General features: G+C 42.5%; 1 protein-coding gene across 4 annotated transcripts; it reads right to left on the reverse strand.

Annotated features, from left to right (window-relative positions):
* Positions 1-5,588: 5,588 nt before the first annotated feature.
* LOC129157076 (uncharacterized) lies at positions 5,589-16,616 on the reverse strand. 4 transcript variants are annotated; one of them, XM_054736229.2, is made up of 6 exons: positions 16,200-16,609; positions 14,855-14,909; positions 9,654-10,702; positions 8,417-8,572; positions 7,191-7,283; positions 5,589-6,553 (listed from the first exon to the last, which is right to left on the reverse strand). In XM_054736229.2, the coding sequence occupies exons 3-6, from the start codon at positions 10,686-10,688 to the stop codon at positions 6,245-6,247; spliced, it is 1,593 nt and encodes a 530-aa protein (XP_054592204.1). In that variant the 5' UTR covers positions 10,689-10,702; positions 14,855-14,909; positions 16,200-16,609; the 3' UTR covers positions 5,589-6,244. The 4 variants fall into 4 exon arrangements, with proteins under 4 accessions (XP_054592204.1, XP_054592205.1, XP_054592206.1 ...); XM_054736230.2 differs by having other exon boundaries at positions 12,221-14,909; XM_054736231.2 differs by lacking the exon at positions 16,200-16,609 and having other exon boundaries at positions 14,855-15,588.
* Positions 16,617-18,463: the final 1,847 nt, after the last annotated feature.

Raw genomic sequence — 18,463 nt, forward strand, 5'->3', positions numbered from 1 at the left:
TGTATCACCCGGAGGATGTCAGTGTTGCCACTGCCTATACCGCTCATCAGTATGTGGCAGACTTGAAAACACACCTCAGAGCTACGTTTGCGCAGGCTCAGAAGAAACTGGAGACCAACATAGAAAGCGCTGAAGCCTACTACGACCAAAAGACAACCAGCTGCGAATACGAGGTGGGTCACAAAGTATTCTACTTCCGGTTCGCCCGACCGGCAGGCAAAGCTAAGAAGTTCCTGCCCTGCTGGTCAGGACCATTTGAGATCGTGGCGAAACTCTCTCCAGTTGCATACAGGTTACGCATCACCAAAGCTAGACAGGAGCCTGTCTACAAATGGGTGCATGCAAACCAAATCAAACCCTACGTCAAACCATCCCCGTGGGTACGGAGACCAGACTCCCTGCAGGAGGTAGACGTAGTCTCCACATAGTTCTATGCATGGAAATGGAAAGGGGGGAAAGTGCACGTTTAACCCACTAACATGTACTAACCGACAAAGAACCAGCCCCCCCACCCCACCGTCCCTTTCACTAACCAAGAGAAACTCCTCCTCCTAGACCGCTAACAGGATGTACCTACTAAAACCGTACAGGGTACTCTGGTACCTGTCAACCTACACTCTGCTCTGATTAATGAATCTCTAGTGCAATCAAGACTGTCTGAAACCATATCTCATGATATTGTGTACACACGAGTGGTGAGAGATTTGATGCAGGACCTGCTCATGGAAGTAAGTTCCACGCTGGACAGCTTGGTTAAAGGTTGCATTCCCACGTACTAGGTAAGACTGGACCTGCTCAAAGATAGTTTGATAACTGCTATCCCCTCTACTGTACACCTTTTACAAATCCACTTAGCATACAGCCTAGGCAGTGCAATTCCCATTCACATTGATGCAGGAAAATTAGAACTCGGTTTCCTGTTAAATGTTCCCATAATTGAGACACCTCACATCTATAGGCTTAAGTCAATGCTAAACGTTGGTATTTGAAATGACGGTAGGCATGTCCACCTTGAACTAGAAACCTGGCACTCCATCATCTCAACCTCGAACAGCATGACTCGGAGACAGAGATCATGGACGCTTTCCAGGGTTATAACTTTACCATTGATTTAGAAATTGACCAACAACTACTGATTGAAGGAACCAAAATTGTTAAGTTCACACAAACCCTGCGTGAACTTAGTCTGACGCCCATGAATAGATACCCAAGACGCTACATAGACACAGATTATACCACCTTAATCTGCACATTGGTCGCTCTGGGGATGGGATGGCTCGTCACGGCCGTGATAGCTTATTCAGCCTACAGGTGTGTTAAGAAAGTCCAAGATAAGATGCACCTGCTCACCTACGGTGTGCCTCGTGACCGCTTTCGGGGAGAGTCCAAGCATGAATGTACCACACCGGTCTAAAGGGGGTGAGCAACATTTTCTTTGTTATTCTGTAACCCTAAGAATAGTTTCACTTTAGTTTACCTCACATTTTTATCTGAGTGTTGCATTATGTCACATTCTTTATAAGCTACACACTGAATGTATTACCTAAGAATGTATTTTATGAGACCTCAAGGTTGCTATGAATTTTCGTGGATGTTATGATATGTTTTTTTTTTGGGTTTTCTGTATTTTTGTTTCTTATTTGGTCACATTTTAGCTAGTGGTTATGTGCCGGCCCAGCTCACTCTGTCAATGACTCTGTCTGCCGCCCAGCACCTTGTAGTACCTCTTAGTCTATGGTCCTTGTTTTAGCCCAAAGACTGTCCTGATCCACCTTTTGGACCAAAAAGGGAGGAATCTTGGGACCACATAGGTCAATGTGCGTTTGCGAACTATGGACCTCGTACATCACCGCGTGCTCCATGAACTGAACTGTATGGCCGGCGGTGAGATGCCCCTTTATTCCTCACGGATGCCCTTGTGTCCCCTCGTGGAGTCAACCGCCCACCGACCTTCCTTCTTCTACTACTACCTCTCACATGGACGACATCATCATTGCGTACCACCTGCGTGGGTGGCTTCTTCTCGTTATGCGTGTAGGGGACTATCCCGTTTCCTATCCTCTTTTGTTTTGTGCCTGACCAGGATCCAAGACAAAGACCAAAGACAAAGGCTCCCAAGGAGACCAACGTCCTAAGGGACAAACCCATCTGTGCTTCCGACAATCAAGTCGACCGACAACCAAGTCGACCGACATCATGAGGGACAAACCCATCTGTGCTTCCGACAATCAAGTCGACCGACAACCAAGTCGACCGACATCATGAGGGACAAACCCATCTGTGCTTCCGACAATTGAGCTTTGGGCGTGATCCCCGAAACCAAAAGGGGGAATGTTGAGGGTCTGCCCTCATGAGAAATTACTGTGCAGTGATTTTCTCCAAAAGACTGTGTTAAATTGCTCTGAAAGAGCATATTCCAACAACAGTGCCAAGAGACACTTCATTTCCCATGATGCTTTGCACACGGAAGCAATGTGATGACGTCATTGCCAAGGCGGAGCACGGGTTCTGTACATGGACAGTTTCCCCGCCAGCTGGAGGTTATAAATTTCAGCTAGAAACGAAACTTATGGTTCCTTTGTCCAGTTAACTGGCGGTGGAGGACACACTCGCTGACTATGGCTCCGAATAACGTGTGCACGAGGCCTGGAGGCTTAAGTGGATCGAACACGGAACCGCTGGAAAGCAACTCCAAGCCATCAAACCACACGGAGACGCTGTAAGTTATAAAACTCAGCACAAAGCGAAACTTCGCTCTCTTTGTGTCCAGCCCCAGTTGGAGAGACACTCGTGAGTGGACAACGCCAAACCATGAGAAAACAACGGAGGAATCATCTGACCTGCAACTCAGAGGAACAAAGGGATGCCTTTGGTTCACTCACGCTAGAGTTTGATTTTATTTTATCTCCTCTCCTCCTCTCTTTACCTTTTCCGTTTCTTCTAGACCAGTGGTTCCTAACCTGGGGGTCCCGACCCCCACAAGGGGGCGCCAAAGCCTCTCAGTGGGTCGCCAGGACCTCTCCACTTTAAGGGGTTAAAACTTCATTTATTACTTGTTTATAGCCTACATTTTGCTCACTTTTTTTTTCATGAGTGAAAAGTTTACTGATATTAAGACAGGAAATAATTAGTACAGAAAAAGTAACATACTTTTAAGAACATTTTGCTCAGCTCACTGTTTTATTTTCAAGTGTCAAAAGTTCATTAAAGATAGGACTGGTTGATTAATCACAGCCTTTACAGTAAATAATCTAGTATAAACGGTAATATACACATTTAAGTACATTTTGCTCAGTGTATTTTTTATGTGTCAAACGATTATTGAAAGGAATGCTTGATTTATCATTGTTTACAAGAAACAATGTGTTCGGAAAAGTAATACAAACTGTCAAGCACATTATGCTCTGTTTGGTTTTGTTAATGACTTTGTTCTGTACTGGAGCCTACTATTACTGTTATCTATTGAATCAAAGCATATTAAAATGTGCTTGAACAATTTTATTATTTCTCAATAATGTTTGTACTGGAAGAGAGAATGGGAGGGGGTCGTCAAAAATTTTACTGGTAAAAAACGGGGTCCCTTGGGAAAAAGGTTGGGAACCACTGTTCTAGACCACAATAAGCAATTACACCGCGCTATTGCTTCAAAATACCCACGGTTTTCCTCTATCTTCCGTACCAAATAAGTCATATATCTACCGTGAAGTAAGATCTTTTGTTTATTATTTAAAAATCTGGGTTATTGTCGGTCAGCTGTGGCCAGGCTGGTTGACTCTGTTTAGATTAAATAATTTACGAGTGATCTTTGTTGTTTTGTTAACTTTTGAAGTGTTTAGGTTCAGTTTCACTGATTTTTAAGTCACTAAATGCAAGGTAATTCCTTTTTGCCTGCATCTGAGAGAGGAAAGTCACAGCTTACAGCTCACACTCCTCCAGCTTTATCTCACACACGCACCCACTTTGCTGTGAGAACAAAGAACTCCATTCATACATCCTCCATTCTAGAAACAAACACACAAACACACAAACACACACACACACACACACACACACACACACACACACACACACACACACACGTGTTTTTAGTGTTTGGGGGGACTCACCACTGAAACAAATCCATCCATTGGGGACATCTTCCATTTTACACACACACACACACACACACACACACCTCCAATTATATCAAATTGTTTTACATTATTAATCCATTGTTTAATTAAATGTTATAAAATCCAGTTTAGCCTCAAGTGACTTTGTTTGTGTTGGCTGAAAATTTCTGCTCCTAACGATTCCACGAACTTTCAGATAGACTGATAAGAGTTTGGATTCAATTGATTTTCCCTTTCTAATTAAAAGGGGATGGTGCCCCGACGATATCTAAGAATATCTTAATTAATTAATAAATCGGTAAATATTCCCATATTCACAGAATTTATTGAAGAATCCAAAAGTAAGAAAAGCTTACTAATTATTCGTTACCTAATAACCCCAACAAAAGCATCCAAAATCTGTTCTCACAGGACAGATTGATGGGTTGGGATAAAACCAAGTCGTATGAAGTTTGAATGTTTTGAATGCAACATTTATTCAATATCGAATTCATCCATAATAAAAAAAAAGTGTCCCAAATAAGTTTTTTAATTGACTCACATTGAAACGTTTACAGATTGCTGCGTTAATCTGTCAAATGCATGAGTAGCAGGGACTACTACACCCACGGAGGGTGGGTCTCGTTTCTCCGACGTCTGTCACAGCGGCGGGTGGGGGTTGAACGGCTGTGCTTTGCTGACTTCCTCATACTGGAAGACGAGATAAACGATTCTCTACAGGGACTTGGCTCTAATCGTTCACTTTGAAAACCCGTTCATAAGATTTCATTCGTTCATGAATGTCACATCACTTATGCTCACACGTAAACACATGCAACCTAAAGACAAACAGGAATGTACGTCATACACCCACTCACACTCCCCACACACACCCTAATCACTCTGGTCCCAGCACTGCTGTTCAGAGAGAACAACCATTCCTAGACAGAGCTGGTCCCAGTCTTATGGGGTTAAGGATGAACAGGCATCCCTGCCCCACGCAGAACAAAGCAACTCACCACCCCAGACCCCAACCAGATGCACTGAAAAAAATAACTCTTTGGATTTACGTGATTTTATTGTGTACATCGGTTCCACATGATTACAATGAGTTTAACCAATAGAACATGTCTCTTTCCTTTTACTAATAAACTCTCTCCCAATCAATGTATTTTCTTTACGTGAAACTGCTTTAAAAAATCATGTTGCCTCAACATGATTTTTCTGAACAAATGTAATTTAATTTTTTTAAATAATGCCAAAATACTTTTCTTAGGTTCAATGTACAATATTTAACTATAATATCAACTTGATTTTTTCATGTTAGAATTGCTCAAAAATATTGTGTAAACGTAATGCAAAGTAAGTTTGTTTATCCTACTTTTTTCTTTTAAGTTGCCCGTTTCCAAATGTAATGTTTTCATTGGTCCCATGTCTGTGCAAATTAGAACATGGAAAATATGAACTGCATTGACAAAAAGCCAGAGAACTGAAAAGTTGTAGTAAAACTCAGTTTATTAACATTTTAAGGGCAGAAAATGACAAAGCAATAAACTTCCATTATCATTGACTCTTAACAAGATATTTTTGTACTGACTTGAGGGAAACAAAAGAACCCGTGGAATTGTCTTTACAGCAATAGAAAAAGAGCAAAACTGCATATCAGTCAGTTTAATTAAAACTTCTCTGTCCTAAATATTGTATTTCACATCAATGAATTTTAAATTTAGTTTCAAATGAACCTTTCCAGCAAAACTGAAATCTTGCTACTCTTAATGAGCTTCCCCCATCTAAAACATTTCATGAACAAGGCTTTCACATTAATAACAATGATGAGTGCAAATCTGCTAAAATATCCAGACACAGAAAACCTGCTCTGAATGAGCTCCCCACATATAAAACATTTTATGATAAAATCGAACTTTCATATTAATCAGAATAAAATCGATAAGTGCAAAGCTGCTGAAATATTCAAATACTGGAACTATTTAAGGACCCGCCTGTAATGACTTGGAACATAGTTATTATAAACTATTCAATATTACTCAACAATGAATAATAAAACACCACCAACTTCCAGTGGAGTAAAGAGACAACAATAGGCCAAAATGGGTCAATACAAAAGGCAACACAAACTGTAGTCATTGAATCACTCACTGAAACAGCTGGTTTTTGAGAGCAAGTGTTTTGTTGGAAGGTTTACTGCCATCCAGTCCCATGAAAACCTTCTGGATTACCTCAAAGGTGTAACGGAGGTCAACCGGGTAGTTGAGGTTTAGTGCATACATGAGTCCAAATAGCATAGCAACTGCTAATGCTACATTTTCCAAATCCTGCAACACGCTGATTCCTTCAAGGATAATCCCAATGTCCTCTGGTTCCGCAGAAGTAGATCGTTTTATGACATATATTCCAATGGTGGTGTCTTGAATGACCTCTTTGATGGCATTTTCATCCATGTCCTGTAGAGAGACAATATATAAATTAATATAAAAATACAAAGCTCATTATAAAGACCCTTTACAGAAAAACACACATGGGTGTATTAGACATTATCACAGATAATCAGATTATCACTCACACAGACTCTCCTGTAACTACACATACTTATTGGATATATGTAAAAATTATGAAATGGCACAACCCTACTGAATAAATGCACATATATTGCTCATAGTAAAGCACCCATTGCTGGGTCAAGCAGACTACAGGAATTAAACTCTCAGATGTATTATTCACTGCCTTTCTAGCAGAATGTTCTCAACCACAGGTGGAGAGTGTCTCGAGTCTTGGAAGATCCCTCCCTACGGTTGCGTTTGTGTGTGAGATAAATATCAGCTTCTCACAAGATATCGGTCAGTTTCTGTCTCCTGTCAGTGAGCCCCAGCTGTGGCGGCTACAATTTAGCTCCTCACCATCAGGTTGTGAGTGTGTGTGTGCTTGGATAAATGACTGATTTTGTTATGAAGCACCTTGGGTGGTTGTAAAACTCTAGGAGGCGCCATACAAATACAGGTCATTTACCATTTGCTAAGCGTGTTTGAACCTAAGTTTGGCCAGAAAATGTATTTGGAATACTAGGGATAAGTATGTACATACCACATATTCCTGCACAAGGTTCTCTGGATCTTCCCCCATGTAGACACAGAGTCCTTTGATGATACACTCGCGTCCAGCGTCTGGCTCGTCACACTGAAGACAAAATCATCAAGATTTTCATGAAATTAAAGGGGTCCTAGAATGGATTTTATTCAAAATGTATGTGTGTAAATATGTGTTTCTAGATGTGTGTGTAGATATGTGTCTTGATGGGTGTGTTTGTGTGTGTGTAGATATATTTGTGTGAGTGTGGATGTGTGTGTGTGTGTGTGTGTGTAGATGTATGTCTGAGTATATATGTGTGCAGTGATGTGTGTGTGTGTGTGTGTGTACACATCCTCGCCTCTGTCAGTATTCCCCAGGGCAGCTGTGGCTACATCGTAGCTCATCACAATCAGTGTGTGAATGTGTGTGTGAATGGATGAATGATACACTCTAGTGTAAAGTGCTTTGGAGTCCTTACTCTGTGAGGCGCTATACAAGTGCGGCTCATTTATCATTTACATAATTTTGTGTTAAGACAGTAGACTTTAGACCAGGGGTGGGTGATCCTGGTCCTTGAGGGCCGCTATCCAGCAGGTTTTAGCTGTTTACCTGCTCCAACATACCTGATTCCTGGATGAATCACCTGTTCAGCAGCTCATCAGGCTCTGCAACAGCCTGTCAATCACCAGCAGATTCAAACCTGGTGTGTTTAAGCAGAGAAACAACTAACGCCTGCTGGATAGCAGCCCTTGAGGAGCAGGATTGCCCACCCCTAGTCTAAAGTCTACTGTCTTAACACAAATTTATGTATTCAATTCTCTGAGAATATAACAGGTTCTATAATAGCATGCACTTTGGAAAGAAAAGGCATGAAGCTGACAAATATAAACAAAATTTACAATTTGAATAAAAAAGTAGAAAAAATATTCTGAGAAAGTTGATAGCAGTTTCCAAAACTTACATACTCTCCACATAATTAAAAACTCCAAAGCTGTGGTGTACAACCATGATGACCTGCTGAACAGGTGATCAGGGGCTGAATGGGGCCCCTTGAGAAACATGGTTTGAGACCCCTAGTCTTTCTGAGTGGTGTTGCATGTTCTCCCAGGCATGCGTGGGTTTCCTTCAGGTACTCTGGTTTCCCCCACAGATCACAACATGCCCCATAGGTTAACAATTTTACGTCGCTTTGGATAAAAGTGCCTGTCAAATAAATAAACAAGCACACACACTTTACTTACATCAGGTATTTGTGCAACAATCGTTTTGAGCCTTCTTCCTAGCTGCCCTCCTCTTTTTTGGAACAACTTTATAAGGGTGTCAGAGTGGAGATCCAGCTGAGACAGGAACTTTGACTGTAGTGGAACTGTGGTTATCCTCTCAAATTCAGCATTGATCTGAAAAACAGAGCACAAATGACATAACATGTTACACATTGAAGGCAAGTCACTCAACAGAAGTGTCACAGACAAGTAACATAATCAGCCATAGAGCCCTGCACGGGCCTAAAATCTGAGCCCGTGTCCGGCCCGGCCCGAGGAGCACCAGCTCGACCCAGTCCAAAAAGGTTTTCAGGATTCTCTGGCCCAACCCGAGCCAGACTTTTTTTTAACCTTTCATAATGTTTTAGCGGGATAGATTGCTCGGCATTCTAATTATCTGTGAGAAGCGTTCTGCAGTAAAAAAAAAAAAAAAAAAAAAGAAGAGAAAGAAAAACAGCATCAATGCAGCTTTTTTTTCTAACAGAGCGTATTTTTCGAGCGGCAGATGAAATTTATGAACACTATATTAATTGGATGCATTTCTAAATTAATCTGCTCTGAAAATGCGCTCTTGTGCAATTAGAAAAAAAAAAAGCAGCATTCTAATTTTCTAACTGCAGAGCGCATTTTCAGTGCGGCAGATTAAATAAACACCCCCGAATTAATACAGCGTTTGTAAATTTAATCAGCCGTTCTGAAAATGCGCTCTCCAGTTAGAAAAAACCCAGCAATGAATGCTGTATTTTTTTTTACTGCAGAGCAAATTTATTCACAGAAAAATAGAATGCTGCCATTTTCATGAGAATAAATGAATGGTTTCTGACATCAAAGTGGACATAAAATGGCATGTTAGAATAGGGGCACATGTTTCAATCAGCAGTTTGAGAATTTGTTTATATAGGTGCATTTATAAACCACACACACCTTAACTGAGCTAACGGTGCCGGTGCGTGAGAAGCAGGCAGGTGCTGCTGCGTTCAAGTTTTTAAGTATTTTTTTAATGATTTCGATTAAAAATATAGGCGCCCGGCCCGTGTCCGAGTTAATTACACAGTCATTGGCCCGAAGCCCGGCCCTCGGGGTGGGCCGACCCCTGGGCCTAGGGCTCCGGTGCAGGGCTCTAATCAGCCACAACAGCTGTTGCCAGGTTTTGTTTTTCTATTAAAAAAATAAGCCCTTTACTTTGATAAACAACCATGCATGGTGCAAATCTTACCTCACTGACATCAAACAGGGCAGGCCATTTCGCCATGAAAGATTCCACCATTGGTGCATCCCGAACAACTTCATGTCGTCTTAATGCAAAGGTCTTTTCCATCTTGTGTTTTACAAGCTTTCTGTTGTTTCTCTGCTTTACATCCAAAAGTAGAGATTTCTGCATAGTCTCCAGTGTGTCCTCGGTTTCTGCTGCTGGGTATGGTGGACAAAAATTCACTTCTGCTCTCTTTGCCTTTTTAACACCAAAGGCTGCACTTTGCCTTCCAACAGGTTTGTTTTTTAAAGAGTTTACAGTCACCTCTGGGTATCCAAGTTTTCTCAGCTGTGTGCGGTAGTTAGACAGTTTATATTTTAAACTGGTCTTCCACCCACCACATCCAGTGCTGGACCCTTTCTCTGTCAAACAAGGATGCTTTTTGATGAGACTCTGGGCAACCTCGTGCATTTCTTTATCGTTGGCATAGACTTTATATTTCACAATTTCCTGCACCAAACTCTCAAGGATTGCCGATTTCAACTTCGGATCTGGAATAAGTGTAGTCCCATTCTGAATGTAAGCCAAATTTGCATGCTGAAGTTTCAACTCTGAATCAAAAGAAAACGTAGGAACATGAAACACAGCAGGCCACAATGATCGTGAGCCAACCAATTCACTCGATGACATCACATCCGTGTCCTCAGATACCCCTGACAGGTATGAGGAGTCACCAACAGAGGAAGGCGTGAATACTTGTGATTCTGAGACAAGATTAAAAGTAGAGTCCTCATCCATGTGCTGGACAGTAGCAGTCTTTGACACGTCAATGACTTTAAGAGTCCCTTTGTTTTCAACTTCGGAAATTGAAGTGAGGTTCAGGAATTCATTTCCAAACAAGGCATCCATAAACTGAAGTTTGAAATCTCCATGAAGTCCGCACTGCTTCCTCACTTCATCAGTTAGATCATCAATAGATGCTGGGGGTCCACTGGAGAGTGTCAGTCTCTGAGAGGTACCATCAGCCAAGATGATCTTTAGGATCATAGCAGTTCCCATTTTCAACACTTACTCTGCAAACAGAAAATTTACATGTAAATAATCAAAAAATGTTCCAAGTCATTCAAGTCAATTTTCCTTCCAGTTACTTACAACAGCAAATGTTCAAGCTTAAAAGCACAGAAAAGAACAGTAAATAGAGTAGGGCTGCTCGATTATGGCAAAAATAATAATCACGATTATGGTGACTGAAATTGAGATCACGATTATTTAGGACGATTTTTCTATTTATGTTGATTTTATTTGTTTTTATTCAGTCATAAAATTGCTCAGGGCACAATCAGGACAAAAATAAATAAGAAACAAGATGATCACTAAAAGAACTCCTGATTCCCAGTATAAAAAGACCAATATACTTTTAGCCCATAGTCTATGACCCAAGGGCTATAGACCTTGGTTTAGCTCATTTAAGTCTAACCAGTACAGACCCAAATACCAATATCTTGCTAATACTGACAGCAAGAATTATACAGTGGCATTTATAACAAATAAATTGATGTTCACAAAATTTTGCATAACATTTATTGAGTCGTGTCAAGGTGCTGTAGGAGAGTGCACTAGCACCGTGTCCTCAGAGAGATTAGTTATTATTTATCAGTGTGAGGAACTTATTTCTACCTTATTTATAAATTATTTATTTACAAGTCCATCAGTTAATGTAATAATTGTCCCAACCACAGCTGCACCCCCACCCCCAACCTGCTCTCACAGCAAACGGGGCAAGCTGCACGTGTGTTTAGCACGCGCACATTTAGCCGTTTTTAGTGACTCAGGAGTCCGCAGGTGCGGTGTGTGTCACTCACTCTGGTTAATCCAACAGGGAGCCGGCTCCGAGAGCTGTCTTTAGCAACTGACACATCACTACATCATTCCCTTTCCTATAATGTCCTGAAGAACGGTCCGGAGCGCAGGCGGCGTGTTTAGCTAACCTGCAGGAAATGTCGACGACAGTTATCCAGAAAGTAGCTAAGGGTTACCAGAGATGTTTCTGAGGTGTTCGCTAGGTACTTTTAAGATTTAAAAAGCCAAGAAGGGGGTCTGAGAAGCTGCTAGAAATAGCGTCAAAGTCGCTAAGTTGGCAACACTGTAAGGAGCGCTTCATTTGCTACTCAGGGCAGCGCAAGCGGGAGGAGCAAATAATCGGCTTGTTTTGTTTTTTATAATCGTTCAAAACTCAGATCGTAATCGTGATTAAAATTCGATTAATTGAGCAGCCCTAAAATAGAGTGAAAAAAATGATCGAAAACAATAGCATCTCAGTAAGGCTTCCGCTGCCTTTTTGCGCCACTGATGCTTCCAGTGTGAAACTTCCTTTAAAAGGAAAGCCGGCAAACACTGATGAGGTCATTTGTGCAAACTAAAGATGACAACAAAAGATACAGGCCCATTGGAACCGCAGGAGAGCCATTTTTAATCACTGGAGAAAATAAATAAATTTTAAAAACTGCTAAAACCCAGGTGCACCTGTAAATGCAACAAATTGTGTTAGAAAACAACCACATGTAATATAGAAAACAAAAGCTTTTCATCACCTTTTATTTCTATATGTCTTTTCAAGGTCACCATCCGAACAGATCCAATCTTGTAGTCAACAAGAGGATAAGCATCAAGGAGTTCACTGAGTGCTACAAGAATCAATGATCTTGTGGATACTGAGTTGAGTTCAAAGGCTCTATAGTGTTCTCTGTACCAGCCACCAAGCTCTCTTACTATGTAGAATACACTTTGATGCAAAATGCAGATTTGGTCAATTTCACAAAATTCGGGCAACCCACCTGTTGCCCTGTGAACCAGTACCATTCCCTTCTTATAAGTTATGCCATTTACTGTCACACTCTGTGTAAGGTGAACCTCTGGTGTGTCAGGGAATCTATCTCTGATTGTTTGAGCTATCTCGTCTTTGAGCAAGTCAACAGGTAGAGTTGACACAGCTGAAACTTCAAGTTCAGAAGTGCTAAAACTTGGAGAGCTTAGATGGTAAGCTATCATCATCTGATGCCTCAAGGCCAGCGAGAGAGGAATATTTTTGTAGCAGCTTGTGTGTCTGACAATCTTCTTAAAAAAGCTATGCTTTGCCTCAAAACGCATTGTCCACTGACCGACAACTGGACCAAACAGCTTAATCATCTGAGGATAGTGCTCCAAATAATGGTGTTTTGGGAGCAGTTTGATGTCTGGGAACAACGCTTGGTATCTTTGCCTGTGTTCTAAGATCTTACTTTCTAAAAAGGCCAAAGAGTCATCACTATGTACAGGAGCGACTACAAGCTCTGTGATGTCCTTCAGATCCATGAGAACAAGCCAAGCAGGCTCATTTTCAGGCACAAGTGATCCAACTAAAAAAGATAAAAACCTGAGTAAGCTCCAGTTCTCATGTGCATTGCCTCCAACTGTTTTTGTGCTGGAGAAACTTTGTGACACCACATGCGGTTTATTTGCCTTGTCACCAAATTTGTAGGGAAACTTCAGAATAGCACTATTCAAATGGGCCAATGTGAAAAACTTTTTGGATATAAGCACTGATAAGCAATGAGCCAACTCTACTGGTATTATGCCCTCAAAAACATCATGAGCAAGATCGGGGGGATAACCAAAGATGACATGAAAGTGAGTTAGATTTTTGGTGAAGATGCATTCCCTTTTTACTCCAAAACAACCTGTGCCTGTTTCTTGGGCTTGTTGGACATGAACCTGATGAAGCTCCTTGGTTCTTTGAGGAAAAGCACCAGATGCAACAGAGTATAGTTGAATGTCCTTGTTCTTTCCTATGCAAAATCTACAGTAGTACTCCACAGAAAAACTCTGCAAAAATCCTGCAACACTGTGTGCTCCCAGGTTGTCAGCAACTACACTGAATAGTGTACCTTTAACTGACTCTCCTAACAGCGGTACATAAACACCATGTTCCTCAAGTATTTTCAAATCCTGTAGAAGAGGTTCCAAGATTTTATCATAACCATAACTTTTAACATCGTTGGTTTTACACAAGACTGATAAGTAGATGGATGATAATGAGGAATTAGACCCCTGGGGCAAGTTAGCCAACACCCAATAAACAGCACAAAGCTTATGTTTCTTCCTTGATGTGCCAAGAGGGTTGCAGGTTTCAAAGTCATCCACATAAAAATTTAGGATGATCCTCAATTTTTCACCAGCAAGAAAACAATTTCCATTAAATAGAGAACCATCTTTTGAAGAACGGTACAGATCCGAGTTTCCACAATCTGTCTCCTCTTGCTTTTGATAACTTTCAACAAACTGCTCAACAATATCCCTTCTACTCAACAGCTGTTGTAAAGACTTCAGTAAGGGGACATATTGGAAACTGTGTTTGTTTTTAACATTAAGTATGTATTCAACTGGCTCTACGACACTGAACTTCTCCTTGTAATATAGCTTACGAAGATAAGCTGTACTTAAAGGGCCACCCTTTTGAATGGATCTTTGCACAGGATTACCAGAGCAAATAGCATCAACTGTTTCTGCAACTATAACTTCATCAACAAGGAGGTTTCTCTGATGAAAGATGTTACTCAATGTGTCATAAGATAATGGGATGGATGCAGAACAAATTAAATGATGGAGTTCCTCTAAAAATACATCAATGGCTGAACTGGGTACAAGAACCAAATGCTCCAACTTCAGCAAAGCAGCAGCAAATCTTTGCTCTATTACTTCATGCACATTCTCAGTACGACACTGACCACGTGAAAGAATGACAGCATCAGACTGTTCTGCTAACTCCTGATCATTTTGCTCTAAATCATTTTCAGTTTTGCTTTTTACAACTACTCCCTGTTTAAAATCAGCTAGTCTGTGATGGCTATGTTTGCGATTTCTGTGTGTTTTAAATGTGCTGTAAATGTTTGTTTTGAACTCACACCCTAAAAACATACAAATGACAGTCTCATTTCTTTTAAGATGGGAATATATGTGAGCAAAATAATCCCTTTCTGATGACAAATCATTGCAACTACACAAGTGGCAGCTGAAAATTGCTTTCACTTTACAAGAGACTTCTGTGCAGTGAATTTTACTTTGATGGACAATAAGGGCATTCCATGTCTTAAAGGTACACGGACAATTCTGGTATGTGCATGGAAAGTGAGAACTATGTCCAAAATGTGGATGCTTTAATTTGTAGTGATGCAAAAGCTTAGACCTACTTGACACAGTTTCTGTGCACCCCTTACATCTCCACATTCCCAGTAACACCTAAACCTGTAAGACACAATCAAATTAATCATGAGCCACATTATTAAAATACCAGCTTGCAATTAAGATACGAAAACAACATACAATACACAATTCTAAAAGCATTATAAACATGTTTAATAATATTAAATAATAGTTACTGGTGTTTAACTATAGCTTAGAATATGGCAAGATGACAATAATCTTGAATTTAGAAATTATTAAATTTCCAGTAGCATAAAACAAATGTAATGATATTCATTTTATTACCAACACCACACTGTAAATAAATATAACAGGATTTGCTTCACAGTCTCTGATTTCATTGGGAGGGGAAGCGGCTGTCTTGTGCATTTCATACAGATATATCTTTATTCACGGATGCTCCTTGTGGAGCTCAGGCATGCATGTTATTAAGTCCGGGTAACTGCGCACATCCACACTTGCTGGAGGGAAAAAAAAACCCGTCTCCAGCCATTACCCACAGCTATATCTCTGCGATTTAAGACTTTCAAAATAAAACCTAGGGATTTTTAGATATCACCACTTTAGACTTCCAAATGAATTTGAAATAGCTAGCTAGCTGTGAGACAAGGACACCGAGCAGATCTGGTATCGACACCGGCCATCTGAGCACGTGACGTCACGCTACAATGGTTCTATCCTGCCGCCCAAACGAACGGTGCACAAACGGCCCGCGCGCACCCCCCACCCCACCCCACCCCCACCGTTCGGAGAACAAACGGTCCACGCGCACCCCCCACCCCACCCCACCCCCACCGTTCGGAGAACAAACGGTCCACGCGCACCCCCCACCCCACCCCACCCCACCCCCACCGTTCGGAGTACAAACGGTCCACGCGCACCACCCACCCCACCCCACCCCCACCGTTCGGAGTACAAACGGTCCACGCGATCCTCAATCCCCGACGGAACGCGTGCACCCGCCGCATTGAAAGGCTGGCAACCCAAGTTTGTTCGCAGCTGAAGCCTAGCCACTGTTTTTAAGGTTTAATTTGGTGCAGTCCTGCGCTGCATGTTAATAATTCTGAGAACTCAATGTACCAAACACGGCATCCATTTTATACTGCTCTTTCAGTGGTTTAATTAGCTTGCTGACCGACAAAATTGCTACATACACGGACATATAAAAAAAGGCTACTTTCCACCGAACATGAACACTGAATGTTTGACAGTCCACACAGCGTTATCAACTTAACAGCATTGAAAGCAAGCTAGCATAGTGCTCTGAATACATAACTCGACAAAAACAATCTAGACATGGCTCATGCTTAATCTTAAAGTAATTTTACTTACTTTCTCACTCAGTATCCATGTGCTCACTCAGACTCCACATTAGCTCCATGCGAGGGAAAAAGCCGCAGGCTTCTGCTGCAGGTGGTTACACCCGTCTCCTCCAATCTTGTTGGGTGATCACAATTGGCTGAAAACGCTTTCAATCGTCCAATAATATTTTACGGCGCCTTTTTTGAACAGTGTCATTTCCGGTTTTAGTTGAACATGATTATATTGATTTAAATTAGGCAATGTAATCACTTTTAGTCAATGCAAGAAAATTGTGTACATTTAACATTGTGGAAAAATAACTCCAGTTTACTTCAATAAATCATGTATACAGAAGAAACATGTATAAATTGTGTAACACCTACAAAATATGATTTAGCATATTCAAAGACCTGCCAATTACCTTTTTTTCAGTGTGGCCAGCTCCCCACCTAAGCCTCCAGCCCAGAGCAGCAAATTGAGAAGAGAAGACCCCATCCACTTGCTTCAGTGTGATGTTTTTGCATGTTGTCAGAACGCATTCTGTGATTGGGAGGGGGGGCAGCACAAGTAATGTCTAGCCTACACCAGCTGGTACCAGCACACAACCTGGTTAGAGCACGTGACCCTCACCTGGGAATCTGGGGATTGGATCCCGCCCGGGCCCTCGTTTCTCCACCCTGCCGCACGTCATTTATGAACCAACACAGAAGGCACGATTTTCATCTTTTATTTTCTTGCCAATTCTTTAAGTGTGCCTGAACTTTCAGTCAGGACATCACCTATTCTGTGCAGTTCTTCTCACACTTCGTTCACCGCACCAATCTTGTCCCTCTGTGCCTGCAGGACGGTGTCAAGTAGCTTCCGGCCACTTCCAAGTGGGTCATGCGCCCGAGGCGCACTGGTGAGATGGGCCAACCCTGCAGCCACATCTTCAGTCGCCACCAGGGATGCCTCGTTGGATGCTTCATCCAGAGTAATTGGGGGGGGGGGGGGGGGGACGACAACAAGATCTGGTTTAGTTTTATATTTTAATGACGGACACATTTGATCTGTATTAAGAAAAGGCTTAAACATTACCAGTCTCCTCTGCATGGTCAGTGTCTCCCTCCTTCTCCGGCACGATGCCACGCATGCTTGCCGGGCCGAGTACTGCTGAGATCCTAACAGTAAGCGGTGGGGGATCAGAGGTGCAAGGGCCTCCGCCAGAGGCAGACACGCTCTGGCGGTGACAAGCCATCTTTTTTTTTGGCTTCCACCGTCAGATCTGACTATTTTTTTTATATCCGCCACAGATCTCTCTGAAGATCTCACAGCGTTGACAGCTTCAGTGGATTTTCTCTTTATTTGTATTGCAAAAGCACTTCTTTTCATTTCTCCACCTCACCCACAAGTACCTCAATTTCTGCTTTGGTGAACTAGCGCTTCCTTGATCTGCGGTCGCCATCGTTAATGGTGGAGCACTGCAAGGAGCCGGCCAGGCACGTGCGGGGGGGGGGGGCTGAGACCCTGCCCCTTTTGGGGGCTGATTTGGGCCCTGGCAGGATGGGCTGGGGTCTCCATGCCCTGGGTGACAATTTGACAACAGAGGTGCCTGTTGGGGCCAGTGGGGGAGCTGGCTCCCTGGAGGGCTAAGCCCAACCAGCCATTCCTCCCTATCCCCGCATATTTTTCTCCTCCTGCTCCCTCACATCATCACACAAACATGCTCATAGGACCTTGGGGGTGGACAAGTCAGGGAGTGCGGGTATGGACCCCATTTCTGCATTCCTGTGGCAACCTGCCCCTCAAGTTTATTTGCACCTTGTACACTTCCACCGAAGACATTCCACGCAAACACACACTTAGGGCATTGGGAGTGAGCACATTCAACGGCACTTGGCAGGGGGATTTCTCAGCCTCCTCCAGAGTGCCGGTGCCCACTTCCAATTTTAAACTGCACTTAGACACCGAGGGCTGTGGTTGCAAGTGGGGTGGTGTGGTGGCATTAGCTGGCATAGGCCAGACAATGCCCGCACTGCCCACTCATCACAGCCATGGAATACACCTCATCAACACACAACACTATATTGGAGCAGGCGGAGCGAGACTAGGGGTCTTAGCACACCTCTGTTCTTGCTTGGCTTCTTGGGGCTGGAGGCTAGGTGGGAGATCTGGCCGTTTGGTTGGGGTCTGGGGTGGCGGGTTGCTGTGCTCAGCGTTGGGCGGGGGAGCCTGCTCATCAGCACCACAGCAGAAAGGGTCAAACTCTGGGAACTGGTAATGGTTGTACCCAATGTGCAGCAGTACCGGGACTA

Source organism: Nothobranchius furzeri, chromosome 4, assembly GCF_043380555.1.
Source record: "Nothobranchius furzeri strain GRZ-AD chromosome 4, NfurGRZ-RIMD1, whole genome shotgun sequence".
Taxonomy (NCBI): Eukaryota; Metazoa; Chordata; class Actinopteri; order Cyprinodontiformes; family Nothobranchiidae; genus Nothobranchius; species Nothobranchius furzeri.